At 42.0% G+C, this 22310-nt stretch overlaps 1 protein-coding gene across 2 annotated transcripts; it reads left to right on the top strand.

Annotated features, from left to right (window-relative positions):
• The first annotated feature begins 195 nt into the window (after nucleotides 1-195).
• On the top strand, nucleotides 196-22184 carry cndp1 (carnosine dipeptidase 1). 2 transcript variants are annotated; one of them, XM_047361780.1, is made up of 13 exons: nucleotides 196-333; nucleotides 2613-2723; nucleotides 5191-5334; nucleotides 7197-7359; nucleotides 7608-7696; nucleotides 7843-8040; nucleotides 8117-8201; nucleotides 8825-8985; nucleotides 9069-9233; nucleotides 9308-9449; nucleotides 18203-18350; nucleotides 20480-20550; nucleotides 21585-22184. In XM_047361780.1, the coding sequence occupies exons 2-13, from the start codon at nucleotides 2613-2615 to the stop codon at nucleotides 21626-21628; spliced, it is 1521 nt and encodes a 506-aa protein (XP_047217736.1). In that variant the 5' UTR covers nucleotides 196-333; the 3' UTR covers nucleotides 21629-22184. The 2 variants fall into 2 exon arrangements, with proteins under 2 accessions (XP_047217736.1, XP_047217737.1); XM_047361781.1 differs by lacking the exon at nucleotides 196-333 and adding an exon at nucleotides 1854-1872.
• The last annotated feature ends 126 nt before the right edge of the window (nucleotides 22185-22310 follow it).

Raw genomic sequence — 22310 nt, 5'->3', positions numbered from 1 at the left:
TGCAATGGGCTGTCTGTTGAACAACTTGTTACAGGTTTGAAGAAACATAGTTATTAGGAATTTCACATGCTGTTTTTCCTTCCAAACCCCCCTCGGTGCAAGCACATTCTTGGAGCAAGATCAATAGGTCTGAGTGAAGTTCTTGTGCCTGTCAGCAAGAAAACAGTCAGTTGTCTGCTGTCTTGGCAGTGTGTCAGGAAACATTTGACAGCGTGACCCCGGGACCCAGTAAGAGCGCAGCATGAGGGGATGTGTATAAATGTTTCGCCAACCACATGGGGCCACAGTCGCTCTACTTGATTAGACTGTCTCAACTGGACCTCTGAGACAAAGGTAAGGAAAAATTTTGATAAATTAAACTATCGATTCATTAATAAAGAGAGCAAGATTTTATTTGTAGTGAGGCAAAGTACAAATTAATAGCTTAGAGAAATCAGGAAAAAAGTTCTGAAAGTTCTGCTAGTACTGTTCAAAAACGTTTTAGAGAAATTGACCAATTGCTGCCTCAGCAAATCATCTGGAGGTAAAAGCGATATGCACCCTTGTTAAAATGCTAGATGTTAAAGCTATAAAAAATTGACACCATGATGCATCATTTCCACACATTCTCCACCTCTAATTGGACATATAGCCTGTACAATTCACTTGAAAACTAAACTATTAAGTTGTTGAAACATCCATGTTTCCATTTCAGGATTCAGTTTTCTTTGGTAGGAGGCTGTTTGCATGCCACATCTTAACCAGAGAATGTTTCCCCATTATACTTTGCAAAGGTTCTTCAGTTCTCTCAGTTTGTGATGTTCTGTCTTGTCCATAGCCCTCTTCAGGTGACCCCCCAGATTTTCAGATTCAATCCTGAACTGTGGCTCTGTCATTCCAAAATGTGGAATGATTTGGTGGATGCTTGGAGTCGCTGTGATACTGTTAAAAATAATCTCTATATCTGCAGCTTTCTAGCAGACAGTTCAAGGTTTCTGGTCTAAACTGACTTGTATTTGGAACTGCTCACTCTTATCCACTTTGGTTAAAAAACACAGTTCTATCTGAAGAAAAGCAACCACAGGATGATGCTGCCACTACTTTTATAATGGAATGGTGTTCTTTCGGTGATGAGCAGTGATTTTTCTATGTCAAAGAGATGTTTTGGAACTGTGACCCAAAGATTCCTGTTTGGTTCTTTCAGATCATAAATCTTTCTCCCACAAGGCTTTACGTGAAAATGTTTGGGAGAAAAGGTTTTCTGTGGAGGAAAATGTTTCTATCACATTACATATGGAAGATACAGGTTGTTCTATGAAAAACGCAATTAGTACTTGTTGGAAATTCCTGTAGCATCTCAGTTCCACTGTTGACCTCTTGGCAGCCTCCTTGACTATTTTCTGACTTTTAATCATCAGTTTCGGATAACGTCCACTGTTTGTCAATGTTTTAACTATATATAGTCAGTCTTTTCACTGATTATATATTGGTATTTGAGGGAGCAAACCTGTCTTTGCTTCCTCTCTTAAAAACGGACACCTTTATAATGTGGATTCGTATTATATAATCCCAATTCCAATGAAGTTGTGATGTTGTCTAAAACGTAACACAATTTGATTTGCAAATCCTGTTCACCTTAAATGCAACTGAATACGCTACAAAGGCAAGATATTTAATGTTCAAACTGATAAACGTTTGCAAATATTCACTTATTTTGGTTTTTAAGGCACTTTTACCATGTTCAGTATTTCACACCTTCGATTCGTTTCAAGTTAATTTTTGTTCCTTTGAACCCTCATGCTCTCCAGCTTCTGATTGCAGCAGTTACCAGCGCTGCTCACATTCCAGGCTGGTGCTGAAAGCAGAGGGAGGCAGGCTCTGGCCCTCTGATCAGTTTGGTTTTCTCCACCTTATTTCTCTATTTTGTTTTGGTCGCTTTACCAAACTAAACCTCATTATACAAGAGGGCTATCACAGTAAAATGCTGAATTGTAATATTAATATGAAATTAATTAATATGAAATAGATGCAGTATGAAAACAACCAGCATGGCAAGAAAACATAATAATAAGCAAATCAAAATAATGATGAGCATGTAAATAATCAGTATAATAAGTTTTTATCATGATGATTTACACATTTCAGAATTCAGTCAAAATCATTGGTTAGATTCTCTCCATTAATTACTAGGAGTGCATTTGTTTTTCTTTTTGCAACAACCAATCACAGCTCTTAGAAGACAGCGTAACACCTAACAACGATGTCAACCACACCTCCTCACTGAGATAGGACTCTCTGTCCTCTCCTTGCTTAGAGTCGCTCTCAGCAGAGAAATCACTCCTAAGCCAGGAGTCTTTGCCAGGATTTTTAGGCTAATATGGGAGATCTCTGAGAGGACTCAGAATCCTTGTGAATATGGGCTCTGGGGTTTAACCGTGTTGCCTACACTCTACATATAATTGCTCAAAGTAGCTTTTAGCTAGATTTTTCAATAAAAACTTCTTTAAAATTGACTTAACTGATTGTCTGTGTGTATATACCTGAGTGATTATTGATTTACGAGGAGTTGTACTAAAGCTTTTTTCCTATAAGCATTTGAAGCATCAATAATGTGGTTTTGACTTTTCCATCAGATGAATCTTCAAACTCTCTCCATCGTCCTGCTGGTCATTTCTTATGCCCAGGCTTTCCAGTACATCAAGCTGGTCCAGTATGTTGATGACCATCAGGAAGAATACGTTGAGGTACACATATTTCTGCCCATAATTGCCCACAACCCCAGAGGTAAAATTCACAAAGCTGTGCTATTTGTATCATCTTGTGGCTTATTTTGTTTGCGTGCTACTTGCCTTCTTCAAACATGGCCAAGCAGATTATTCTAACTACATTGATCAAACACATTCATGAGGTCCAGCAGATGTGAGCATTTCATACCTTTTAAAAATCAAATCAAATAAAGGTGGAAGGAGGTTTTCTGTTTTATGATTCTAGCTGTGTGCTTGCTCCTTGCTGTGGCCAAGTGTCCTCTCACCCTCAACCTAACATCCAAGCAGGGATGTGCCTCCACTATATTGCACAATGATCGCAGGTCATACTTACAGATTTAATTTATTTGAGCTCTGTTTGATAAAATCTGCATGTGAATTTATCTGATGAAATGTTTCACAGTGATTATGTGTGTATTCTTAATAAAAACTGTTTACTTCTAAGTAACATTTGCTACGATATCCCACACAATCTGGAAGACACAGTGACATATATCATCTGGGAAATCTGTGGTCTTTGGTTCCACTGCCAGCAATGCAGCTTTTTCTTCTCCTGTGTTAAAACTACCAGCTGCTTTCAGCAGACGGTTGTTTTACGCAACCTTCCTCTAGCGATGCTGGAGAACATATTGATGGATAAAAGCTTAATGTCTCACTTAAATGTGGACAAACTCCATTAGGACAGAGCCGACATTTGCTGGGCAACTCAAGCTCAGAAACAAATCTTCTTCCTAAGCAGTTTGAAAATGAAACACAAACTCTAAATACACAGGACGAACAACCATACACACACACACACACACACACACACACACACACACACACACACACACACACACACACACACACACACACACACCTGAGATAAAGCTTAGAGAAACCCATCAAGCTAACAGCCATGTCTTTGGATTGAAGGAGCATACATCTGGATCAGGTTTGACAGATGCTGAGGGGCAAGACCATGTAAACATTTAAAAACAAGTAAAATAACTTTAAAATCAGTCTAAAAAGGAACTGGAAGCCACTGTATTGATGCTAAAACAGGAGTGTGTTCCTGTTTTTTGGTATCAGTTAAAAGGTGTACATTAGCATTTTTATTAAAGTCGATTAATTAATGACTGTCTCAGTCCGGCATAAAGAGCACCACAGTAATCTAAACGAGTTGTAATAAAAGGAGAAATTAAAATCTCAAAACCATGCTGTTAAAAAAATGTTTAACTTTGGCCAGTTGTCTCACATGATAAAAGCTGTGTTTTCTATGGAGTCTGGGTCAGGCTTTCTAATCAATAGTGTCACCCCTGCACATTTAAAACTCACTGGTACATAACCATTGACCAAGCTACCATTTATATATTGGCTTCATAAAACCTTAGAAAGAAGAGGTGGAATTGGTTCAATTGGGGACCCAGCTGTCTTTATTTGACGAGCTCAAACCAGTTAAAAACAGCAGATAATGGGGTCATAAGAAGGAGGGCTAATGGGTGCTCTGATGCTGGCAACTCTGTTAATAAAAAAGTTCAGGATGTTCTAACACATTTCATTCAAGTTCTCCAAACCAGCTGATTGTGGATATTAAGAACAGAGTTAAGGATTTTAAGAAGAAAATGAGGATTGTTATGGTTCAGCAAAACCTAAGTTTTTTTGCAGTTTTAACAGTTGTGGGAGGTTTTACTGTATGACAGAGGAGGGACATGTCAAAAACAACACGCATGTGGTCTGAGATGGCAGCATCACAAACTTCCACATTAAAAATATTAAAACCATGAGCTAAGACAAGATCTAAAATGTGTCCAAATTCTTGCGTCAGATAAGACACAAACTGAACAAAATTAAAAGAATCAATACGATATAAAAAATATTTGGCCAACAGTTTATCTGGACAGCACACATGAATATTAAAATCTCCATATACTGTATTAAAACTCAAACATGTTTAGGCAGAACTGCTGCTAAAAAATCTGCAAAGTCATCAAGAAAGTCTTTGTTTCACTTTGGATATCTGTATAAAACAGCCTACAGCATTGGGAGAACAGAAACAAGCTCAAGCAAGGTCGTCTTGAAGCTGGAGGAAGATGATATTGGTGTCATCCATGTTTCAGTTTAAAACAGTAAATCCATTCTGCAGGAGGTGAAGAAATCCTTTAGAATAATGTTCTTGTTTGCTAGCAACCTATTGTTTTATGGAAAATTATGCTCCTGATTTAGTAAAATACTTGAATACAGCAAAAAATAAACACATAATCCATAGTTTAAGTACACAGGAATGAAATGATTTGAAATAAATAAGGTTTGAAATAAACGCAAGAAGGAAGTGATAATGTTTCGGAGATGTGGGTATGAGTTGGCTTAGGGGTGAAATGACCCAGAGCCATGCTAACTTTCTAACTTTCAATTTTAGATTGAGTAGATAGTTTGATTCACCACAAGACTTTCATTTGTGTTCCAGGCTCTTAGGGACTGGGTTGCAATTGAAAGTGACTCAAGTAACATTCAGAAAAGACCAGAGCTTCACCGCATGATGGAGATGGTGGCTCAGAAGCTGCGACTGATGGGAGGAACCGTAGAACTGGTGGACATCGGAGAGCAAGAGGTCAGTGACAAAACCCCAGGTCTCTAATTAAGCGACTCCCTCGCCTGCTTTTCACAACTTCTTTTTTAGAATTTAATAGACTAGTAAATATTCTGCATTTCAAATAGGGGTTGCTCCATTGGAAAGAAGAAGATATATGTCCTCATTTATATACAAGACACATCAAAGCTGCTACCTGATTAACCATTAGGGTAATGTGCAGACCTTCTGGAGGGCAGGTGCTAAGAGTTAAAAACAGGCTCATAAGGAGAAACATTTTGAACATGTTATGCTGTTCCAATTTACAGCATCACCCTCTGGATAAAAGCATCTTATTAAACCTAAATCTAAACATGCTACCTTAAATCACCAATTACTTTTCACTCCCTCTTTACCTGAGTCCCAGCCACAGGTTATTTTAGTTGTTACGGAGACAGAGACAGAAAGGAAAAGGAAAAAATTAAGAAGCACAAAAGAGAGATGGAGCAAAAAGGAAAAGGGGAGAGAAGGGGGAAAGAATGGAGGAAAGAAAGAAGGATGAAGAGAATACAAAATAACACCCTGCTTGCTTCTACACATGCAGAAACGTTACATTACCAGCTTTTTTACCGAAGAGTGCAAGGGACTTATCAATGCAAGATGTATTTAGTGGTAAATGCAGCTCAATGTAGAACATTTGTTTATCTGTTAACACCTGAATCTGTGTATGAGCGCTCATGTGCATCCAAGGTTTCTCCCAAAAAAAATGCCATAGCGAATGTGAGGAGCCACAGACCTGCCCCCCTGGACCCGGAACAGTTACGGAGGAGATCTGAGCCAAAGACATCCAAAGGCCCCACCAGAGCACAGGAACCCCAGGAGAACCATTGCCAGGACTACCACAACCCCCCCAGAAAAGAGTAGGGGAGAGTCCCAGGGGAACCGCCCAGCAGCCACAGTGGAGAAGCCCCAGGGAGCTGCAGCGACGAGCCCACAGGCCCCGCCGGCAGCCATCTACGCCCGAGCAGATCCAGTCATAGACCCAGAGACCCGAGCCCCTGGGACACATCACTCCCCAAGCACTACAGGGGTGGAGACAGGCAGACTGCCCCAGCACCTGAACCTGGTCTGTGCTAGCCCGGGCTCGAGCCTGAACCTGAGCAATACTGGCCCAGACCCCGAACCCTGCCCCAACCCCAGTCTCCAACGACCCCCATCCTCATCTGGAGAAGGGGCCATGTACAAAAGAGGGGTCTACATGGTCCAAACCAGCCCGCCAACCATAGCCGCCACAGAATAAAATAGTCCCAACCCTCCAATGAATTCTGATCCCAACCCCATGAGCACCCCACCCCCAATTAACCCGACCTGAATTGCCCCACTGGGCTACCCCCAACCAAGACACAGATATCGAACACATATCCCTGAACCCACACACCACGAATCCCCTCCCCACAGCACATGGGCACACCCCCACAGGTGAGCTTCATCCACGAAAAGCTGATGAAGCAACACCCATACGGCGCAAGCTCCACACACAGCCCCGCTTCAAGCACCCCCGCCACGTCCCACCCCCACCACTCAGCGCACAGACACATCACATCAATGCCATTCCAATGATAGCCCAGGTAGAAACATTGTCTGGCTCAGCTCTACCATCGCCACCAGAAGCCGGTGACCCCACATCCAAGAAGAGGACAAAACCCCCCCACCAGCTACCCTCTCGTACGGCATACCTCGATGCATCAAGCAGGCTGGCCAGCCTCTCCAAGGCAATACTTTATGAATCCCAGATTTAGATAAAAACACATAGGAATGCCTAAGATTCAATTGGGAATCGGTTACGATACCTAAGAATGAACTGGGAATTAACTGGAATATCAACTTTAGTTTTGTGCCTGCAGCTTCCAGATGGGCAGACAATAACATTGCCAAAAGTAGTGACAGCTCAGTTTGGTAGTGACCCCAGCAAACACACAGTCTGTGTCTACGGTCACGTGGACGTCCAACCGGCAAAGCTTGAGGATGGCTGGGCTACCGATCCCTACAACCTGACAGATATCAGTGGTAACGTTAAGCTGCTTATTCAGCTTTTTAACATTTTGAACTGATGAGATGATGATTTCTTCCTGTGGAATTATGTTTTACACAGAAAGATATCAAACCATCAATTAAAAGATACATAATATGTCTATTATCCTTTCAAATATCTCAAGAATCACATAATTTGTAAATTGTGTTTAAATTCTCCTGACCTATAGAGAACTTCGAGTCTAGCTACTTTATAAATGGAAATGCTTTTTATGCCACTGTAGGTAATCTGTATGGAAGAGGAACATCAGACAACAAGGCTCCAGTTTTAGCCTGGATCCACGCTGTAAAGGCATACCAAGCCCTCAGTATGGTATGTGTTAAGTAGAGGTAGTTTTAACTTCAACTGCAAAGAAATATATGGCTTTATTATTGTTTTATTATTGTTTGTCAGTCTTCACCCAAACAATAGGTGGACATCTTATGTTACTATCAAATTCTTCTTATGGCATCCACCAGGTCCTGCCAGTGAACGTGAAGTTTCTCATTGAAGGCATGGAGGAGACGGGCTCTAACGGCCTGGATGCCATGATCCTTGCCCAGAGAGACACTTTCTTCTCTGATGTGGACTACATCATCATTTCTGACTGTGGCTGGCTGAGCAGACGGCCTGCCCTAACCTACGGCACCAGAGGGAACTGCTACTTTTTTGCTGAGGTTGTAAATCTGTTTGAAGAATTCTTTATTGAAACCTACTCTCTGTATTTACTTACTGTTTCTTGTGTGTTTGCAGGTTGAAGGGCCTACGCAGGACTTACATTCTGGTGTTTATGGAGGTGCAGTGATCGAACCAATGACTGACCTCATAGGCATTCTGGGTGGGTCTAAGGGCACAATCCTTCCTGTGATCCTCAAACTTTGCTCTGTTCATTTGCTTTTATGTCCCCTCTGGCAATTTAGGCAGCAGTTTTTTGTAGAGAATAATAAAAACTGAACAGTCCCCAGTGGACTAGCTCAAGAACTTAAGGACCAGTACCACTTGATCTTTAAAGAAAACATTCCTTTAAAACACATGGGACAGTGCTGACAAAGAGTGGGTTAAAATTGGATCCCTGGGAGAGTTCCAAGGCCAAAACCACTTCAGATCAAAAAGAAAACAAAAGCCCATTTCACATTTAACAAAAACATCTTGATGATCCTCAAGACTTTTGGGAAAATATTCTCAGGACTGGTGAGAAAAAAGGGGAAATTTTGGATGCAGTGTTCAGTTTGAAACAAACACAGCAATTTAGTAAAAGAACACCACACCAACAAACATGGTATTGGTTGTGAGATGGTCTGGCCTGCAATCAGAATTAAAGCTTTGGGGTGACCTCGTCAAATGTTGGAATTAAATCTAAGTGAAATGCTGTGGCAAGCCTTAAACAAAGGTTGGAAAATCCTCCAATGTGACTGAATTCAAAAAATTCTGTAAACAATGGTATGGCAACTATTCCCTCAGACACACTAATCAGCCCCAGCGGAAGGATTCTGATTCCAGGCATCCAGGAAGCAGTGGCTCCTCTTTCGGATGAAGAATGGAAAATGTATCAGGATATTGAGTTTGATGTGAACCACTTCAAGAACAAGACTGGTGTCAACCATCTCATGTACAATAACAAGGTAGTAAAAATTCAACCCTGAAGGTATATCATGAGTTTTCTCCGAATTGATTTAGTGGTTGTCTTTCTATTGTTATTTCAAAGGTAGACTTGTTGGCCCATAGGTGGCGCTACCCCACTGTTTCTATCCACGGTATCATGGGGGCCTTCTCTGACCCTGGCACTAAGACTGTCATCCCTGCTAAGGTTACTGCTAAGTTTTCAATAAGACAAGTCCCTGACATGGACCCAGCTATGATCAAGAAACAGGTAACATATGGTGCTTTAGAGTGTTGATTTGTGTAGTGTTTTGCTTTACTAAACTCTTCTTTTTTGTGTTTTAGGTGACTCACTACCTTCACTCCGTGTTTGCCAAGAGGAAAAGTCCTAACAAGCTGAAAGTTACCATGGTGATTGGGGCCAAGCCCTGGCTGGCTGATACTCAGCATCCTCTCTATGAGGCTGGAAAAACAGCAATCAAGAGAGGTAAAAAAGCTATTTCAACTTACAAGGGGCCGGGTCCAGATGATTGATTTTAACAGCAAGTAGGAGTTTGCAATGAATTATCATGTTGCCAAGATTTACACAAAGTTGTTCCAGATATCTTTAGGTCCTTTAAATTTTCTTTCAAGAAATTAGTTATTTGATTTTTGATTTTAAATTCTTGAAAATCAAAAATCATTCAAGACCAAAAAAGGTTTTTATGATCCAGTTTCTGTATCTCAAAACCTCAGTTTGCTTTTGCTTATAAGTTGTTAGGGTTACTGACCTCTATGCACCTGGCAGGGAATTGGTGTCTGTAAAGCTAGAGCATGCTAGTAGGGCTAGCCCTAAAAGATAAGCAGATTCTTCAGCTGTTTGGTTTGTCCTTCTTGATCTCAGACAAGGAAAGCAAATGTTAATGTGCAACACAAACAAAAGTTGCTCTGGCTGTATTACATTTTTTGACATATAAAAGCCGTGTTCTCATTCTTGGGAAATAAAAAAAATATTTGATGTGCTGCTAGTGTTAAAAGTTCTCTAAACCTCCTGTCAGATGTTGTTCAACAAAAGTTATGGTTATTTACTTTTAGTCAAACAACTTTTGGTCAGTCAGGTATTATCCTATGAATTCCAGCCCAAAGTGGCATGGTATTATAGAACAACACTCTGTCTGTGTTCATACAACCAGTTTACTATGCAAATCAGAAGAGTAAATAAAACATCATTTTAATTAAATAATATTTTAAAGAATTTGTGCCAAACTGGAAATCAATAACCTTTTGGACAATTGATTCTAACCACCCATCACAGGGAGTGATGGGATTTTGAATGGAGTTGACACTTTCAAGATGGTGGACGAAGACTAACACAAAGGAAATAGCTTCTTTAGCATCCTTCTAAGTTTTACATATACTTTAAATATCATTACTAAAAATATTATAGTATATAAATGCGTGCCACTGGGGCGTTACGGAGCGATTGCAGAATGAACAAACAAGCTTTGTTGTGAACAGGGGTAGAAATTAGCACCCGCCACTGGTCAAATGCGTGTACATTTATGCTCCCAACAGCGGACAGAGAGCACCCAGAAAAACATGCCAAAAAAAAAATGACCTCGGGCTCACCTCCACGCACAGTGTGGGCTCTGGAACCCATCTCCTCAAGAGAGGCTCTTCTACTCTGGAGTAGCCCGCAGGGAGAGGCGGGGAGCTGGGGTGGGTTTGGTTGTGGCGCCCCAACTCGGCCATTTTGTGTTGGGATTTACCCCAGTGGATGAGAAGGTCGCATCCCTGCGCCTTCGGGTTGGGGACAGATCTCTGACTGTTGTTTCGGCCTACGGGCCGAGCGGTAGTGCGGAGTATCCTGCCTTCGTGGGGTCCCTGTCGAGGGTGCTGCATAGTGCCCCTCCCGGGGACTCCATTAATCTGCCGGGGGACTTCAACGCCCATGTGGGAAACAACAGTGACACCTGGAGAGGCGTGATCGGGGGGAATGGCCTCCTCGATCTGAATTCGAGTGGTGTTTCATTATTGGACTTCTGTCTTAAGGAAAACCATGTTCAAGCATAAGGGTGTTCAACAGTGCACTTGGCACCAGAACACCCTAGGAGGTCGATTATCGACTTTGTTGTCGTGTCTTCAGACCTCCGGCTGCATGTTCTGGACACTCGTGTGAAGAGAGGGGCTAAGCTGTCCACGGATCACCACCTGGTGGTGAGTTGGATCTGCTGGAAGAGGAGAATGCTGGAGAGACTTGGCAGGCCCAAGCGCATAGTGAGGGTCTGCTGGGAACGTCTGGCCAAGGACTCCACCAGGCTTTGGGAGAGCTTTGACCAGATTTTGGGGGAGGTTGGAGACATAGAGTCTGTGTGGACCATGTTCTCCGCATCTATTGTCAAGGCTGCTGCCCGTAGCTGTGGCAATAAAGTCTGCGGTGCCTATCGCGGCGGCAATCCCTGATCCTGGTGGTGGACACCGGCAGTAAGGGATGCTGTGAAGCCGAAGAAGGAGTCCTATTGGCTGTGGTAGGCCTGTGGGACTTGTGAGATGGCTGATGGGTACCGTGAGGCCAAGCATACTGCGGCCCGGGCTGTGGCAGAGGCAAAAACGCGGGCCTGGGAAGAGTTCGGTGAGGCCATGGAGAAATAGCTTATTTAGCAACCTTCTAAGTTTTACATGTACTTTCCCGGTTGGCCTCGAAGTGATTCTGGCGCCTCAGGAGGGGGGAAGCAGTGCTTCACCAAAACTGTTGACAGTGGGGGCGGGGAGCTGCTGACCTCGACTGAGGACATTATCGGGTGATGGAGTACTTTGAGGATCTCCTCAATCCTGCCGTCACGCATTCCCTGGTGGAAGCAGAGCCTGTGGACTCGGGGTTGGATTCTTTCATCACCCACGCTGAAGTCACTGAGGTGGTTAAAAAGCTCCATGGTGGCAGGGCTTCTGGGGAAGATGAGATCTGCCCTGAGTACCTCAAGTCTCTGGATGTTGTGAGGCTGTCATGGTTGACATGCCTCTTCAACATTGTGTGGCGATCGTAAGAAGGGTGACCGGAAGGTGTGTTCTAGCTATAGGGAAATCACACTCCTCAGCCTCCTTGGTAAGGCCTATGCCAGGGTATTGGAGAGGAGATTCCGGCCCATAGTCAAACCTCAACTTCAGGATGAGCAGTGTGGTTTTCGTCACGGCCGTGGAACACTGGACCAGCTCTACACCCTCTGCAGGGTACTCAAGGGTTTATGGGAGTGTGCCCAACCGGTCCACATTGGTTTTGTGGACCTAGAGAGCATTCAACTGTATCACCAATGCCTTAGGCTCCCCCCTGAGGAGCTGGAGGAGGTGTCTGGGGAGAGGGACATCTGGGTGTCTCTACTAACTCTGCTGCCCATAGGACCACAAATCTTCGAAATGCCACAAGGAGGTGAAACACATCAGGAATTGCAGCTCCAGAGAAAACTGCTGCCATGAGGAACAATGCAGCCTGAAAAAAATCCAGCACAAAAAGCTGAATGTATCATTTAGAAGTGCTCACACCATCGGTAATAAAGGAAGACCCTTCAGCGATTATGAATAGCTTTGCAAGTAAGTAATCCGTTTACTATTGAGCGATTCTCATAACCAAGGCAAATGTTAAACAAAATAATAGACCCTCATACAATGTTTGAGTTGCTGGTTAAATTTTTTGTCCACCAGCCACAGTGACTGATGGTGAAAGTTTTTAGTTTCCACCCCTGTTCATGAAGACAGCAGAGCTAATAATGCCTACTGTGTAGCATTAGCAGTTTTAGTAATTAGCTTAGCAAATAGACAATTTTTTTCAGGAAGGAATATTCCAACATACTTAATCTAGGTCAGTGAGAGGAGATGAAGGGAAAACACAGATAGATGGAGCAAACTGATGTTTCTGGAACTGGAAGCAAACCGCTTCGAATAGAAACACCATCTCTTCTTTGGGAATCTCTGCCTAGGAATCTTTGACTCAGATTATTTTTTGCAGAAGCTGAGAAAGTAAGGTTTCACAACTAGTGTTATTTTGGCCAAATTACAATCAATGGTTACACATACATCAAATTGTGCTCAACTTTTGATCGTGGATGTAACCCTTTACTTGGCTGGTGAGATCAGGACATTGAAATGTTCACACCTCTATGCAATCACTTGATACTTGTGGATGAAGAGTGCGAACAGGGCTGCAACCCAGAGTTTTGTACTATGATGTCATGGGGATTCCAGCTGTGGTTTCACATTCCTGAGAAGCTCCAAAAAGGAAATTAAATAATTCTGTTCTTGCTGCTCTGGTCGGGGAGTTCTTGCAACGTGTTCTTGACGCAACGTCTGGGAAGAACCTTTTTCTAAGGTGGTGTCTGACGGCTATTATCAGGAATCAGAAATCAGAAAAGCTTTATTGCCAAGTACGTTTTTGGACATACAAGGAATTTGTTTTGGCGTAGTCGGTGCAATACAGTACAAATTAAACAGTATAAACATATCTACAATATAATATAAATATATGTGCACAGTTTTAAGTGAGGGAGAGTAAATATAGAGCAGTATTAGGTGCGAGAGCAGTACAACAGTGCAGATGATCATTGTGCAATTATGGCAGTGCAAGTAAAGCAGGAGTCCAAGCTGAGCGTTAATGTAACGCATAGAGTTACAAGTTACAAGTGTCCTGTCAGCAAAAAAGGGGGGGTGTGGGGGAAAGGGAGAGTGTCAGGGTGGTTTCCGGGCTTTGTTTACCAGGCTGGTGGCAGATGGGAAAAAACTGTTCTTGTGGCATGAGGTTTTGGTCTGGATGGACCGTAGCCTCCTGCCAGAGGGGAGAGTTTCAAAGAGTCTGTGACCGGGGTGGGAGGGATCAGCCAGAATCTTCCCTGCCCGCTTCAGGGTCCTGGAGGTGTACAGTTCCTGGAGCGACAGTAGACTGCAGCCAATCACCTTCTCAGCAGACCGAATGACACGCTACAGCCTGCCCTTATCCTTGGCTGTAGCAGCGGCGTACCAGATGGTGATAGAGAAGGTGAGGATGGACTCAATGATGGCTGTGTAGAAGTGCACCATCATAGTCTTTGGCAGGTTGAATTTCTTCAGCTGCCAGAAGAACATCCTCTGCAGGGCTTTCTTGATGAGGGAGCTGATGTTTGGCTCCCACTTGAGATCCTGGGAGATGATGGTTCCCAGGAAGCGGAAAGATTCCACAGTGTCAATTGTGGAGTCACATAGGGTGATGGGGGCAGGTGGGGCTGGGTTCTGCCTGAAGTCCACAACCATCTCCACTGTCTTTAGAGCGTTGAGCTCAAGGTTGTTCTGGCTGCACCAGTCCAACAGATGGTCCACCTCCCATCTGTACGCAGACTCGTCACCATCAGAGATGAGTCCGATCAGAGTGGTGTCGTCCGCAAACTTCAGAAGCTTGACAGACTGGTCACTGGAGGTGCAGCTGTTGGTGTACAGGGAGAAGAGCAGAGGAGAAAGAACACAGCCTTGGGGGGAACCGGTGCTGATGGTCAGGGAGTCAGAGACGTGCTTCACCAGCCTCAGGCGCTGCTTCCTGTCAGACAGGAAGTCAGTGATCCACCTGCAGGTGGAGTCGGGCACACTCAGTTGGGAGAGCTTCTCCTGGAGCAGAGCTGGAACGATGGTGTTGAAGGCAGAGCTGAAATCCACCAACAGGATCCTGGCGTAGGTTCCAGTGGAGTCCAGGTGCCGGAGGATGAAGTAAAGGGCTAAGTTGACTGCATCATCTACAGACCAGTTGGCTCTGTAGGCAAATTGCAGGGGGTCCAGGAGGGGGTCGGTGATGTCTTTTAGGTGAGAGCACAAGGCGCTCAAAGGACTTCATCACCATAGAGGTCGGGGCAACGGGTCTGAAGTCATTAAGCCCTGTGGTCCTTGGCTTCTTAGGAACAGGGACGATGATGGAGGACTTGAAGCAGGCTGGCACGTGACATGTCTCCAGTGAGGTGTTAAAAATGTCTGTGAAGACTGGAGACAGCTGATCAGCGCAGTGCTTCAGGCTGGCTGGTGAGACAGAATCCGGTCCAGCAGCTTTCCGGGGGTTCTGTCTCCTGAAGTTTGTTGACATCCCTCTCCTGGATGGAAAGAGCCGTCCCCGGCGTGGGTAGGGGGCTGGTGGGGCGGAACTTCAAGGTGGGGGTTGGAGGTGCCAAGGCCCCTCTTGAGGTTGGGGAGGTGGGGGTGGTGGATTGTGGCTGCAGCTGTTGGGGGGTGTCGTGGGGGATGGTTGCAGGACTGTCCCTTTGTCTTTCAAAGCGGCAGTAGAACTCGTTCAGGTCGTTGGCAAGGCGTTGGTCGTTGATGGAGTGGGGGGCTTTCGGCTTGTCGTTGGTGATCTGCCTGAGCCCTTTCCAGACAGACGCAGAGTCGTTTGGCCTCTTTCACTGCCTTGCCAAACTTGTACTTCGTCTCTCTGTATATGTCTTTGTCCCCACTCCTGAAGGCCTCTTCCTTATCCAGTCTTAACCTTCTGAGTTTGGCTGGGAACCAGGGTTTGTCGTTGTTGTAACTCACCCTGGTGCATGATGGTACACAGCTGTCCTCACAGAAGCTGATGTAGGAAGTCACAGCCTCTGTGAACTCGTCCAGACTGTTGGTAGTAGTCCTGAACACATCCCAGTCTGTACAGCCTAAACACGCCTGGAGATTCTCCACAGCCTCACTGCTCCACTTCCTTGTCGTCCTCACAACAGGTTTGCAGAGCTTTAGTTTCTGCCTGTATGCAGGAATCAGGTGGACCAAGATGTGGTCGGATTGGCCCAGTGCAGCACGTGGGACGGCGTGATAAGCGTCTATGATGGTGGTGTAACAGTGATCCAGAATGTTGTCTTCTCTGGTCGGACATTTAATAAACTGTCTATATTTGGGGAGTTCGTGGGTGAGATTACCTTTGTTAAAGTCGCCAACGACGATAACTAAGGAGTCCGGGTTGGTCCGCTCCACACTCAGTATCTGGTCGGCGAGCATGTGCTGTACGACCTGCACGTTAGCTTGCGGCGGGATATAAACACCGACCAGGATGAACGAAGCGAACTCACGGGGGGAATAGAAAGGCTTACAGTTTATGATGAAGGATTCCAGGTCTGGAGAACAGTGCTGCTGAATCACTGACACGTCGTTGCACCAACCACTGTTGAGGTAGAAACAGATTCCTCCACCTTTCGCTTTGCCGGAGAGTTCTGTGTCTCTGTCCGCTCTGTAGAGCTGGAATCCTGCCAGCTGCAGCGCAGAGTCCGGTATTAATCCACACAGCCACGTCTCCGTGAAGCACAAAACTGCCGATGAATAAAATCCCTGTTTTTCCCCAACAGCAGTTGTAGTTCCTCAATTTTGTTGGGAAGTGAGCGCACGTTAGAGAGAAATATTCCAGGTAACGGTGTTCGTAGTCCACGCTGGCGAAGACGTACCAGCACCCCAGCCCGTTTCCCTCTCTTCCGGCGTTTCACCGCGTGAGCAAAAGTGAGCGCACCTTTGACCAGAATGTCCAAACATTCCAGAGCAGTAGGCAGAAAAGTGGGAAATAACTCCTCTGGTGTAGTAGCCCTGATGTTCATGAGTTCTTCTCTGGTGAGAGAGCTCCGGGTACCATCACAGAAGACCGTTTTAAAGCAAAAAACAAAACAAAACAATGCGCACCAACACGCCAAGGCGACCATCTTCGGCGCCATTTTTGTGATTGGTCAGAAATATAAAGAATGAGGTCATGCTTTTTGGGCCCAGTGACGTCTTCAGCATCAGTGTTGACCTGTGTCCTTTAAGTGAATACCTGACAGACTGCTATACCTCCAGTGTAAAACTGGACAGTGATCTTAAATTTGATGCTCAGATGAAATCGGTGGTCAGGTCCTTCTAACTCAGACAGCTGGCCAAGGTTAAACCATTCCTGTCAGGGGATAGTTTGGAGATTTTAATCCATGTTTTTATTACAACTCATTTGGATTACTGCAGTGCACTTTATGCTGGGCTTAACAAGACTTGTGGCTCAACTACAGCTGATCCAAGATGCTGCTGCTCGTCTTTTAAATTAGTGCCAAAATATGAGAGCACATTTCTCCTATTTGAGCAGCAATTCATTGGGCACCGGTTTATTTTCGGATCAATTTTAAAATTATTTGATTTAATATGAAATGCCTTGGAAATTGCTCCATCAAACCTACTTTATCTACACACTTCCTCTCACTTGCCAGGGTTGGCAGATCAGTTTTTATTAGCTGTTCCAAAGACAAACAATGTGCGGAGAGGTGACCACTCTTTCTCTGTCATTGCACCGAAACTATGGAATGAATTAACTTTACATGTTAGGCAGCCCGACTCACTTTCTGTTTTTAAATATTGTCTTAAAACACCTTTTTTCTCTTCAGCTTTTAACCCAGTTTGAGATGTTAGCTTTTGTGGTTTTTATTGTTGTTTGTTTTTATATATCAGCTCTCTGTTTTACTTGTTTCTACGTTTTTTGTTTTTATTTAAGATAAGATAAGATAAGATAAGATAGACTTTATTGATCTCACAATGGAGAAATTAACTTATTATAGCAGCTCTTAGTAACATACAAGTAGGGTACAGATAGGAAAATGTGCAAATGTACAATAAATAAATAGTTAAGGTTACTGTGATTGTGCAGATGTGTTTTGTCATATTTTTAATGTCTTGTTTTTTTAGCCTGTAGAGTGTGTGGAGCACTTTGGCTAACTGAGTTGGATTTTAAAGTCCTATAGAAGTGCCTGTGGTACTACTTTAAGGTATCCTACAGGCCTGCAACACTATTTCTCCATTGATTAAGCCACCGCCCTCTGGTGCCTGTGCTAGATCTGTTTTGCGGATCCTTTACATACCCATCACTGGTCTGCATGTGGACCTTACTGTGTCCAAGTTAGACCACTGCTGGTCCACTGTTTTTGTTAGAAAGTAAAATATTCAGATTCAATCATTCCTAAAAACAAAATCAAATAATTATTTTCTGATCTTAAACCAAATGTTCAAATAATGTTTATTTTGTTTTCATGTATGTGAGTTTATTATTGTATTGTTTTTATCTGTGCTGCTAACAGCCTCATCATATGCGGCATCCAGCAGCATGTTAATCAAAAGAAAGCTTAGTGTTTATTTGTGAAATTGTGAAACCACGTAGAGCTGCTGAAAATGCCATGTTATTTTTCCAGTAATGAAGACCACACAGTAGCCAAACAAAACAACAGAGTTTTTCAGCTTCAGTCATACATATATATGTTGACTCATCTTCAGTTTTCAACATGGAACCTGATCTGATCCGTGAAGGCGGGACCATCCCTATCGCCAGAACCTTCCAGGATGTGACTGGGAAAAGCATCATCATGATGCCCATCGGAGGCTTTGATGATGGAATGCATTCCCAGAATGAAAAAATGAGCAGGTTTGACATCATTTCTAACAATAATTTATTTTTCCTCTTTTTTTACAAGATAAGCTTAACTTTTTCAGTTTAGTTTTCCTATTGAAACAGTGTGGAACTGCTGATGTTAGTATAATATTAGCTGCGTACACTTTACAACCCGATGATACAGCACTACGTAAAAAAACGAGACCATGATAACCCGTTTAAAATCATTTATAACTTATAATGAGACATTTATTCTGTACAGTTCAACTGAAAGTAAACAAATCTGTTGTTGCAATAACCTGCTTGCCTAAATGTGCACGATCTTAAACTAAAACTTTGTTGAAGCACATTTTGATTCAGTTACAGCATTCAGTCTTTGGCAGATGATATCAACATCCCACATCTTAGTTCGCTAATATTGGTTTAGTCTGCCTGCTGAAGTTCTTCAGTTCTCTCAGATTGTGAGGACATCTCTGGTCCACAGCCCTCTTCATGTGACCCTACAGATTTTCTTTCAGATTTAATTCTACATTCTGGGTCAGTCTTTGTAAAAGCTGAATTTTCCTCCAATGAATCATCTTCATCTTCAGGTTCCTAACAAACACAACTAACTGGTAAATGGAACCATCTCTACATTTAACCACTTTTATAAAAATTCCAGTTCCATCTGGTGAAAACGTACCCCAGAGCATGATGCTGCCACCACCACATGGGTATGGTGGTTTTTTGTTGGTAAAGCTCACTGTTGGTTTTGTCCCAAATTGACCTTTTGGACCAAAAGTTTCAATTTAGTTTCTTCTGACCAAGCACATTCTCGCCATTTTGTTTTGGGGAGATTTTAGTCTTAACATTTCACTCTTTGATCCAGACCCAGGAAGAATAAAGTGGATTTTTGTCACATGTGGACCATATTCTGTCCTTGTTGGAAGTTCCTGAAGCTCCTTCAGTGTTGCTATCGGCCTACTGGCAGCCTGCCTCACCTATCTATCTATCTATCTATCTATCTATCTATCTATCTATCTATCTATCTATCTATCTATCTATCTATCTATCTATCTATCTATCTATCTATCTATCTATCTATCTATCTATCTATCTATCTATCTATCTATCTATCTATCTATCTATCTATCTATCTATCTATCTATCTATCTATCTATCTATCTATCTATCTATCTATCTATCTATCTATCTATCTATCTATCTATCTATCTATCTATCTATCTATCTATCTATCTATCTATCTATCTATCTATCTATCTATCTATCTATCTATCTATCTATCTATCTATCTATCTATCTATCTATCTATCTATCTATCTATCTATCTATCTATCTATCTATCTATCTATCTATCTATCTATCTATCTATCTATCTATCTATCTATCTATCTATCTATCTTTTTAATTATCTTAAAGAATCTGCCTGTTTTTGCACTGTCATCCATATCTTTTTGAGTTATTGATGACTGTCTTCATTGTGTCATTGAATGTGAAAAATGCTGTGAAACTTGTATCCTCCTCCTGACCGATACCTTTGTTTAATGGGATCCTTCTGACTCTTTGTAACCTCTGGTAACTGTGGCTTCATCAAAAAGATGCAAATATTGAAAGAAAGTCTTGGAAAACATACTAAAAGGAATATACCTTTTCAGACTCCCTTCTACTCATTGGCTAAATAAAAAGATGCGAAGTCCATGTAGCCCAAAGGTCCACTTCCATCCGGACGTCCATATTCTGGATGGAAGTCGGAGTCCCAGTGGAGTCCTAAACTCTCAGAAAGCTTTGGTCCAATATAGATTTGTTTTGTTCACCATTGTTAGTAAGTCCATTAGTAATAGGGCAACATCGATGGATTATTAGACACAATATTTCTCCCTGTAATCTTCTGTAAACTGTAATGTTTTTCATGCTTAGTCTTTCAATAAATCTAAAAAATGATTTAAAAAGATGCTTTTTAAAACTGACTGGAAAGGCTTAATTCAGGCTTAAAATAAAATTAAGCTTCATGAGAAATGATAGCCAGTGTGATTGGTCAATTGACATTAAAGTGTTTTAATTGGCTGATAGTTATAGTATACACATTTTATGGACTATTTTGTTGAAAATTTAGGTTGTACCAATTTAAAACCAGAGATTTATTTTCATTTTTCCCCTCTTAGGTACAACTATATCGAAGGAACCAAGTTATTCATCGCCTACCTGAATGAAGTCGCCCAGATTACCAAGACCAGTGGGTGATCATTAAAAGAAGACATCCATCCGTCCCTCCTTCCCCCACACCATCCCTCCATTATCTATCTATCTATCTATCTATCTATCTATCTATCTATCTATCTATCTATCTATCTATCTATCTATCTATCTATCTATCTATCTATCTATCTATCTATCTATCTATCTATCTATCTATCTATCTATCTATCTATCTATCTATCTATCTATCTATCTATCTATCTATCTATCTATCTATCTATCTATCTATCTATCTATCTATTTATCTATCTTTTTAATTATCTTAAAGAATCTGCCTGTTTTTGCACTGTCATCCATATCTTTTTGAGTTATTGATGACTGTCTTCATTGTGTCATTGAATGTGAAAAATGCTGTGAAACTTGTATCCTCCTCCTGACCGATACCTTTGTTTAATGGGATCCTTCTGACTCTTTGTAACCTCTGGTAACTGTGGCTTCATCAAAAAGATGCAAATATTGAAAGAAAGTCTTGGAAAACATACTAAAAGGAATATACCTTTTCAGACTCCCTTCTACTCATTGGCTAAATAAAAAGATGCGAAGTCCATGTAGCCCAAAGGTCCACTTCCATCCGGACGTCCATATTCTGGATGGAAGTCGGAGTCCCAGTGGAGTCCTAAACTCTCAGAAAGCTTTGGTCCAATATAGATTTGTTTTGTTCACCATTGTTAGTAAGTCCATTAGTAATAGGGCAACATCGATGGATTATTAGACACAATATTTCTCCCTGTAATCTTCTGTAAACTGTAATGTTTTTCATGCTTAGTCTTTCAATAAATCTAAAAAATGATTTAAAAAGATGCTTTTTAAAACTGACTGGAAAGGCTTAATTCAGGCTTAAAATTAAATTAAGCTTCATGAGAAATGATAGCCAGTGTGATTGGTCAATTGACATTAAAGTGTTTTAATTGGCTGATAGTTATAGTATACACATTTTATGGACTATTTTGTTGAAAATTTAGGTTGTACCAATTTAAAACCAGAGATTTATTTTCATTTTTCCCCTCTTAGGTACAACTATATCGAAGGAACCAAGTTATTCATCGCCTACCTGAATGAAGTCGCCCAGATTACCAAGACCAGTGGGTGATCATTAAAAGAAGACATCCATCCGTCCCTCCTTCCCCCACACCATCCCTCCATTATCTATCTATCTATCTATCTATCTATCTATCTATCTATCTATCTATCTATCTATCTATCTATCTATCTATCTATCTATCTATCTATCTATCTATCTATCTATCATTTTTTTTCATCTCTTTGTGTATATTCAGTGTTAGTTATGCTCCATGTCATGCATTACTGTAATACTGTAACGCTGGGTTTGTCTCATGAAGTAAAAATAAACTAATACAGAACTGTGTTTGCATGTTAAATGAAAAAAGAAACTTTCATGTTGTATAATAAGGTATTAAAGTGGTAATACAGAGTCACATGCCACATTGTTCACTAAGTCATTTCTAAAGTTGAAGTGGAAGTTTTTCTTTCCATCTTTTAGAGAAACTGAAGATACATATAGATGTTCTGGTGCTGGGAGGTGCGGCAGGGTCCAGTTTGTTTCTGATGTTAAAGAACTGTGCTAATAAAAACATGTATTCTAAAAACTGATTTAAATATATATTTTCTTTAAAAATCTATAGTATACATCCCAAATTGACAAAAAACATGTTTTCAGATAGTTGAAAAATATACAATAATGTGAACATTTAAACATAATACATAATTATTCACACC

Source organism: Girardinichthys multiradiatus, chromosome 3 (genome assembly GCF_021462225.1).
Source record: "Girardinichthys multiradiatus isolate DD_20200921_A chromosome 3, DD_fGirMul_XY1, whole genome shotgun sequence".
NCBI classification, from domain to species: domain Eukaryota; kingdom Metazoa; phylum Chordata; class Actinopteri; order Cyprinodontiformes; family Goodeidae; genus Girardinichthys; species Girardinichthys multiradiatus.
The sequence above is the reverse complement of the archived record's forward strand: the minus strand, read 5'-3'. Positions and strand labels throughout refer to the sequence as shown.

Excerpts from the sequence above, each read along its gene's own strand:
- cndp1 (XM_047361780.1), top strand. The coding sequence starts at position 2,613 with ATGAATCTTCAAACTCTCTCCATCGTCCTGCTGGTCATTTCTTATGCC. Across the intron at positions 2,724-5,190 it reads ATCAGGAAGAATACGTTGAG|GCTCTTAGGGACTGGGTTGC; the intron begins GTACACATATTT and ends TTTGTGTTCCAG. Across the intron at positions 5,335-7,196 it reads TGGACATCGGAGAGCAAGAG|CTTCCAGATGGGCAGACAAT; the intron begins GTCAGTGACAAA and ends TTGTGCCTGCAG.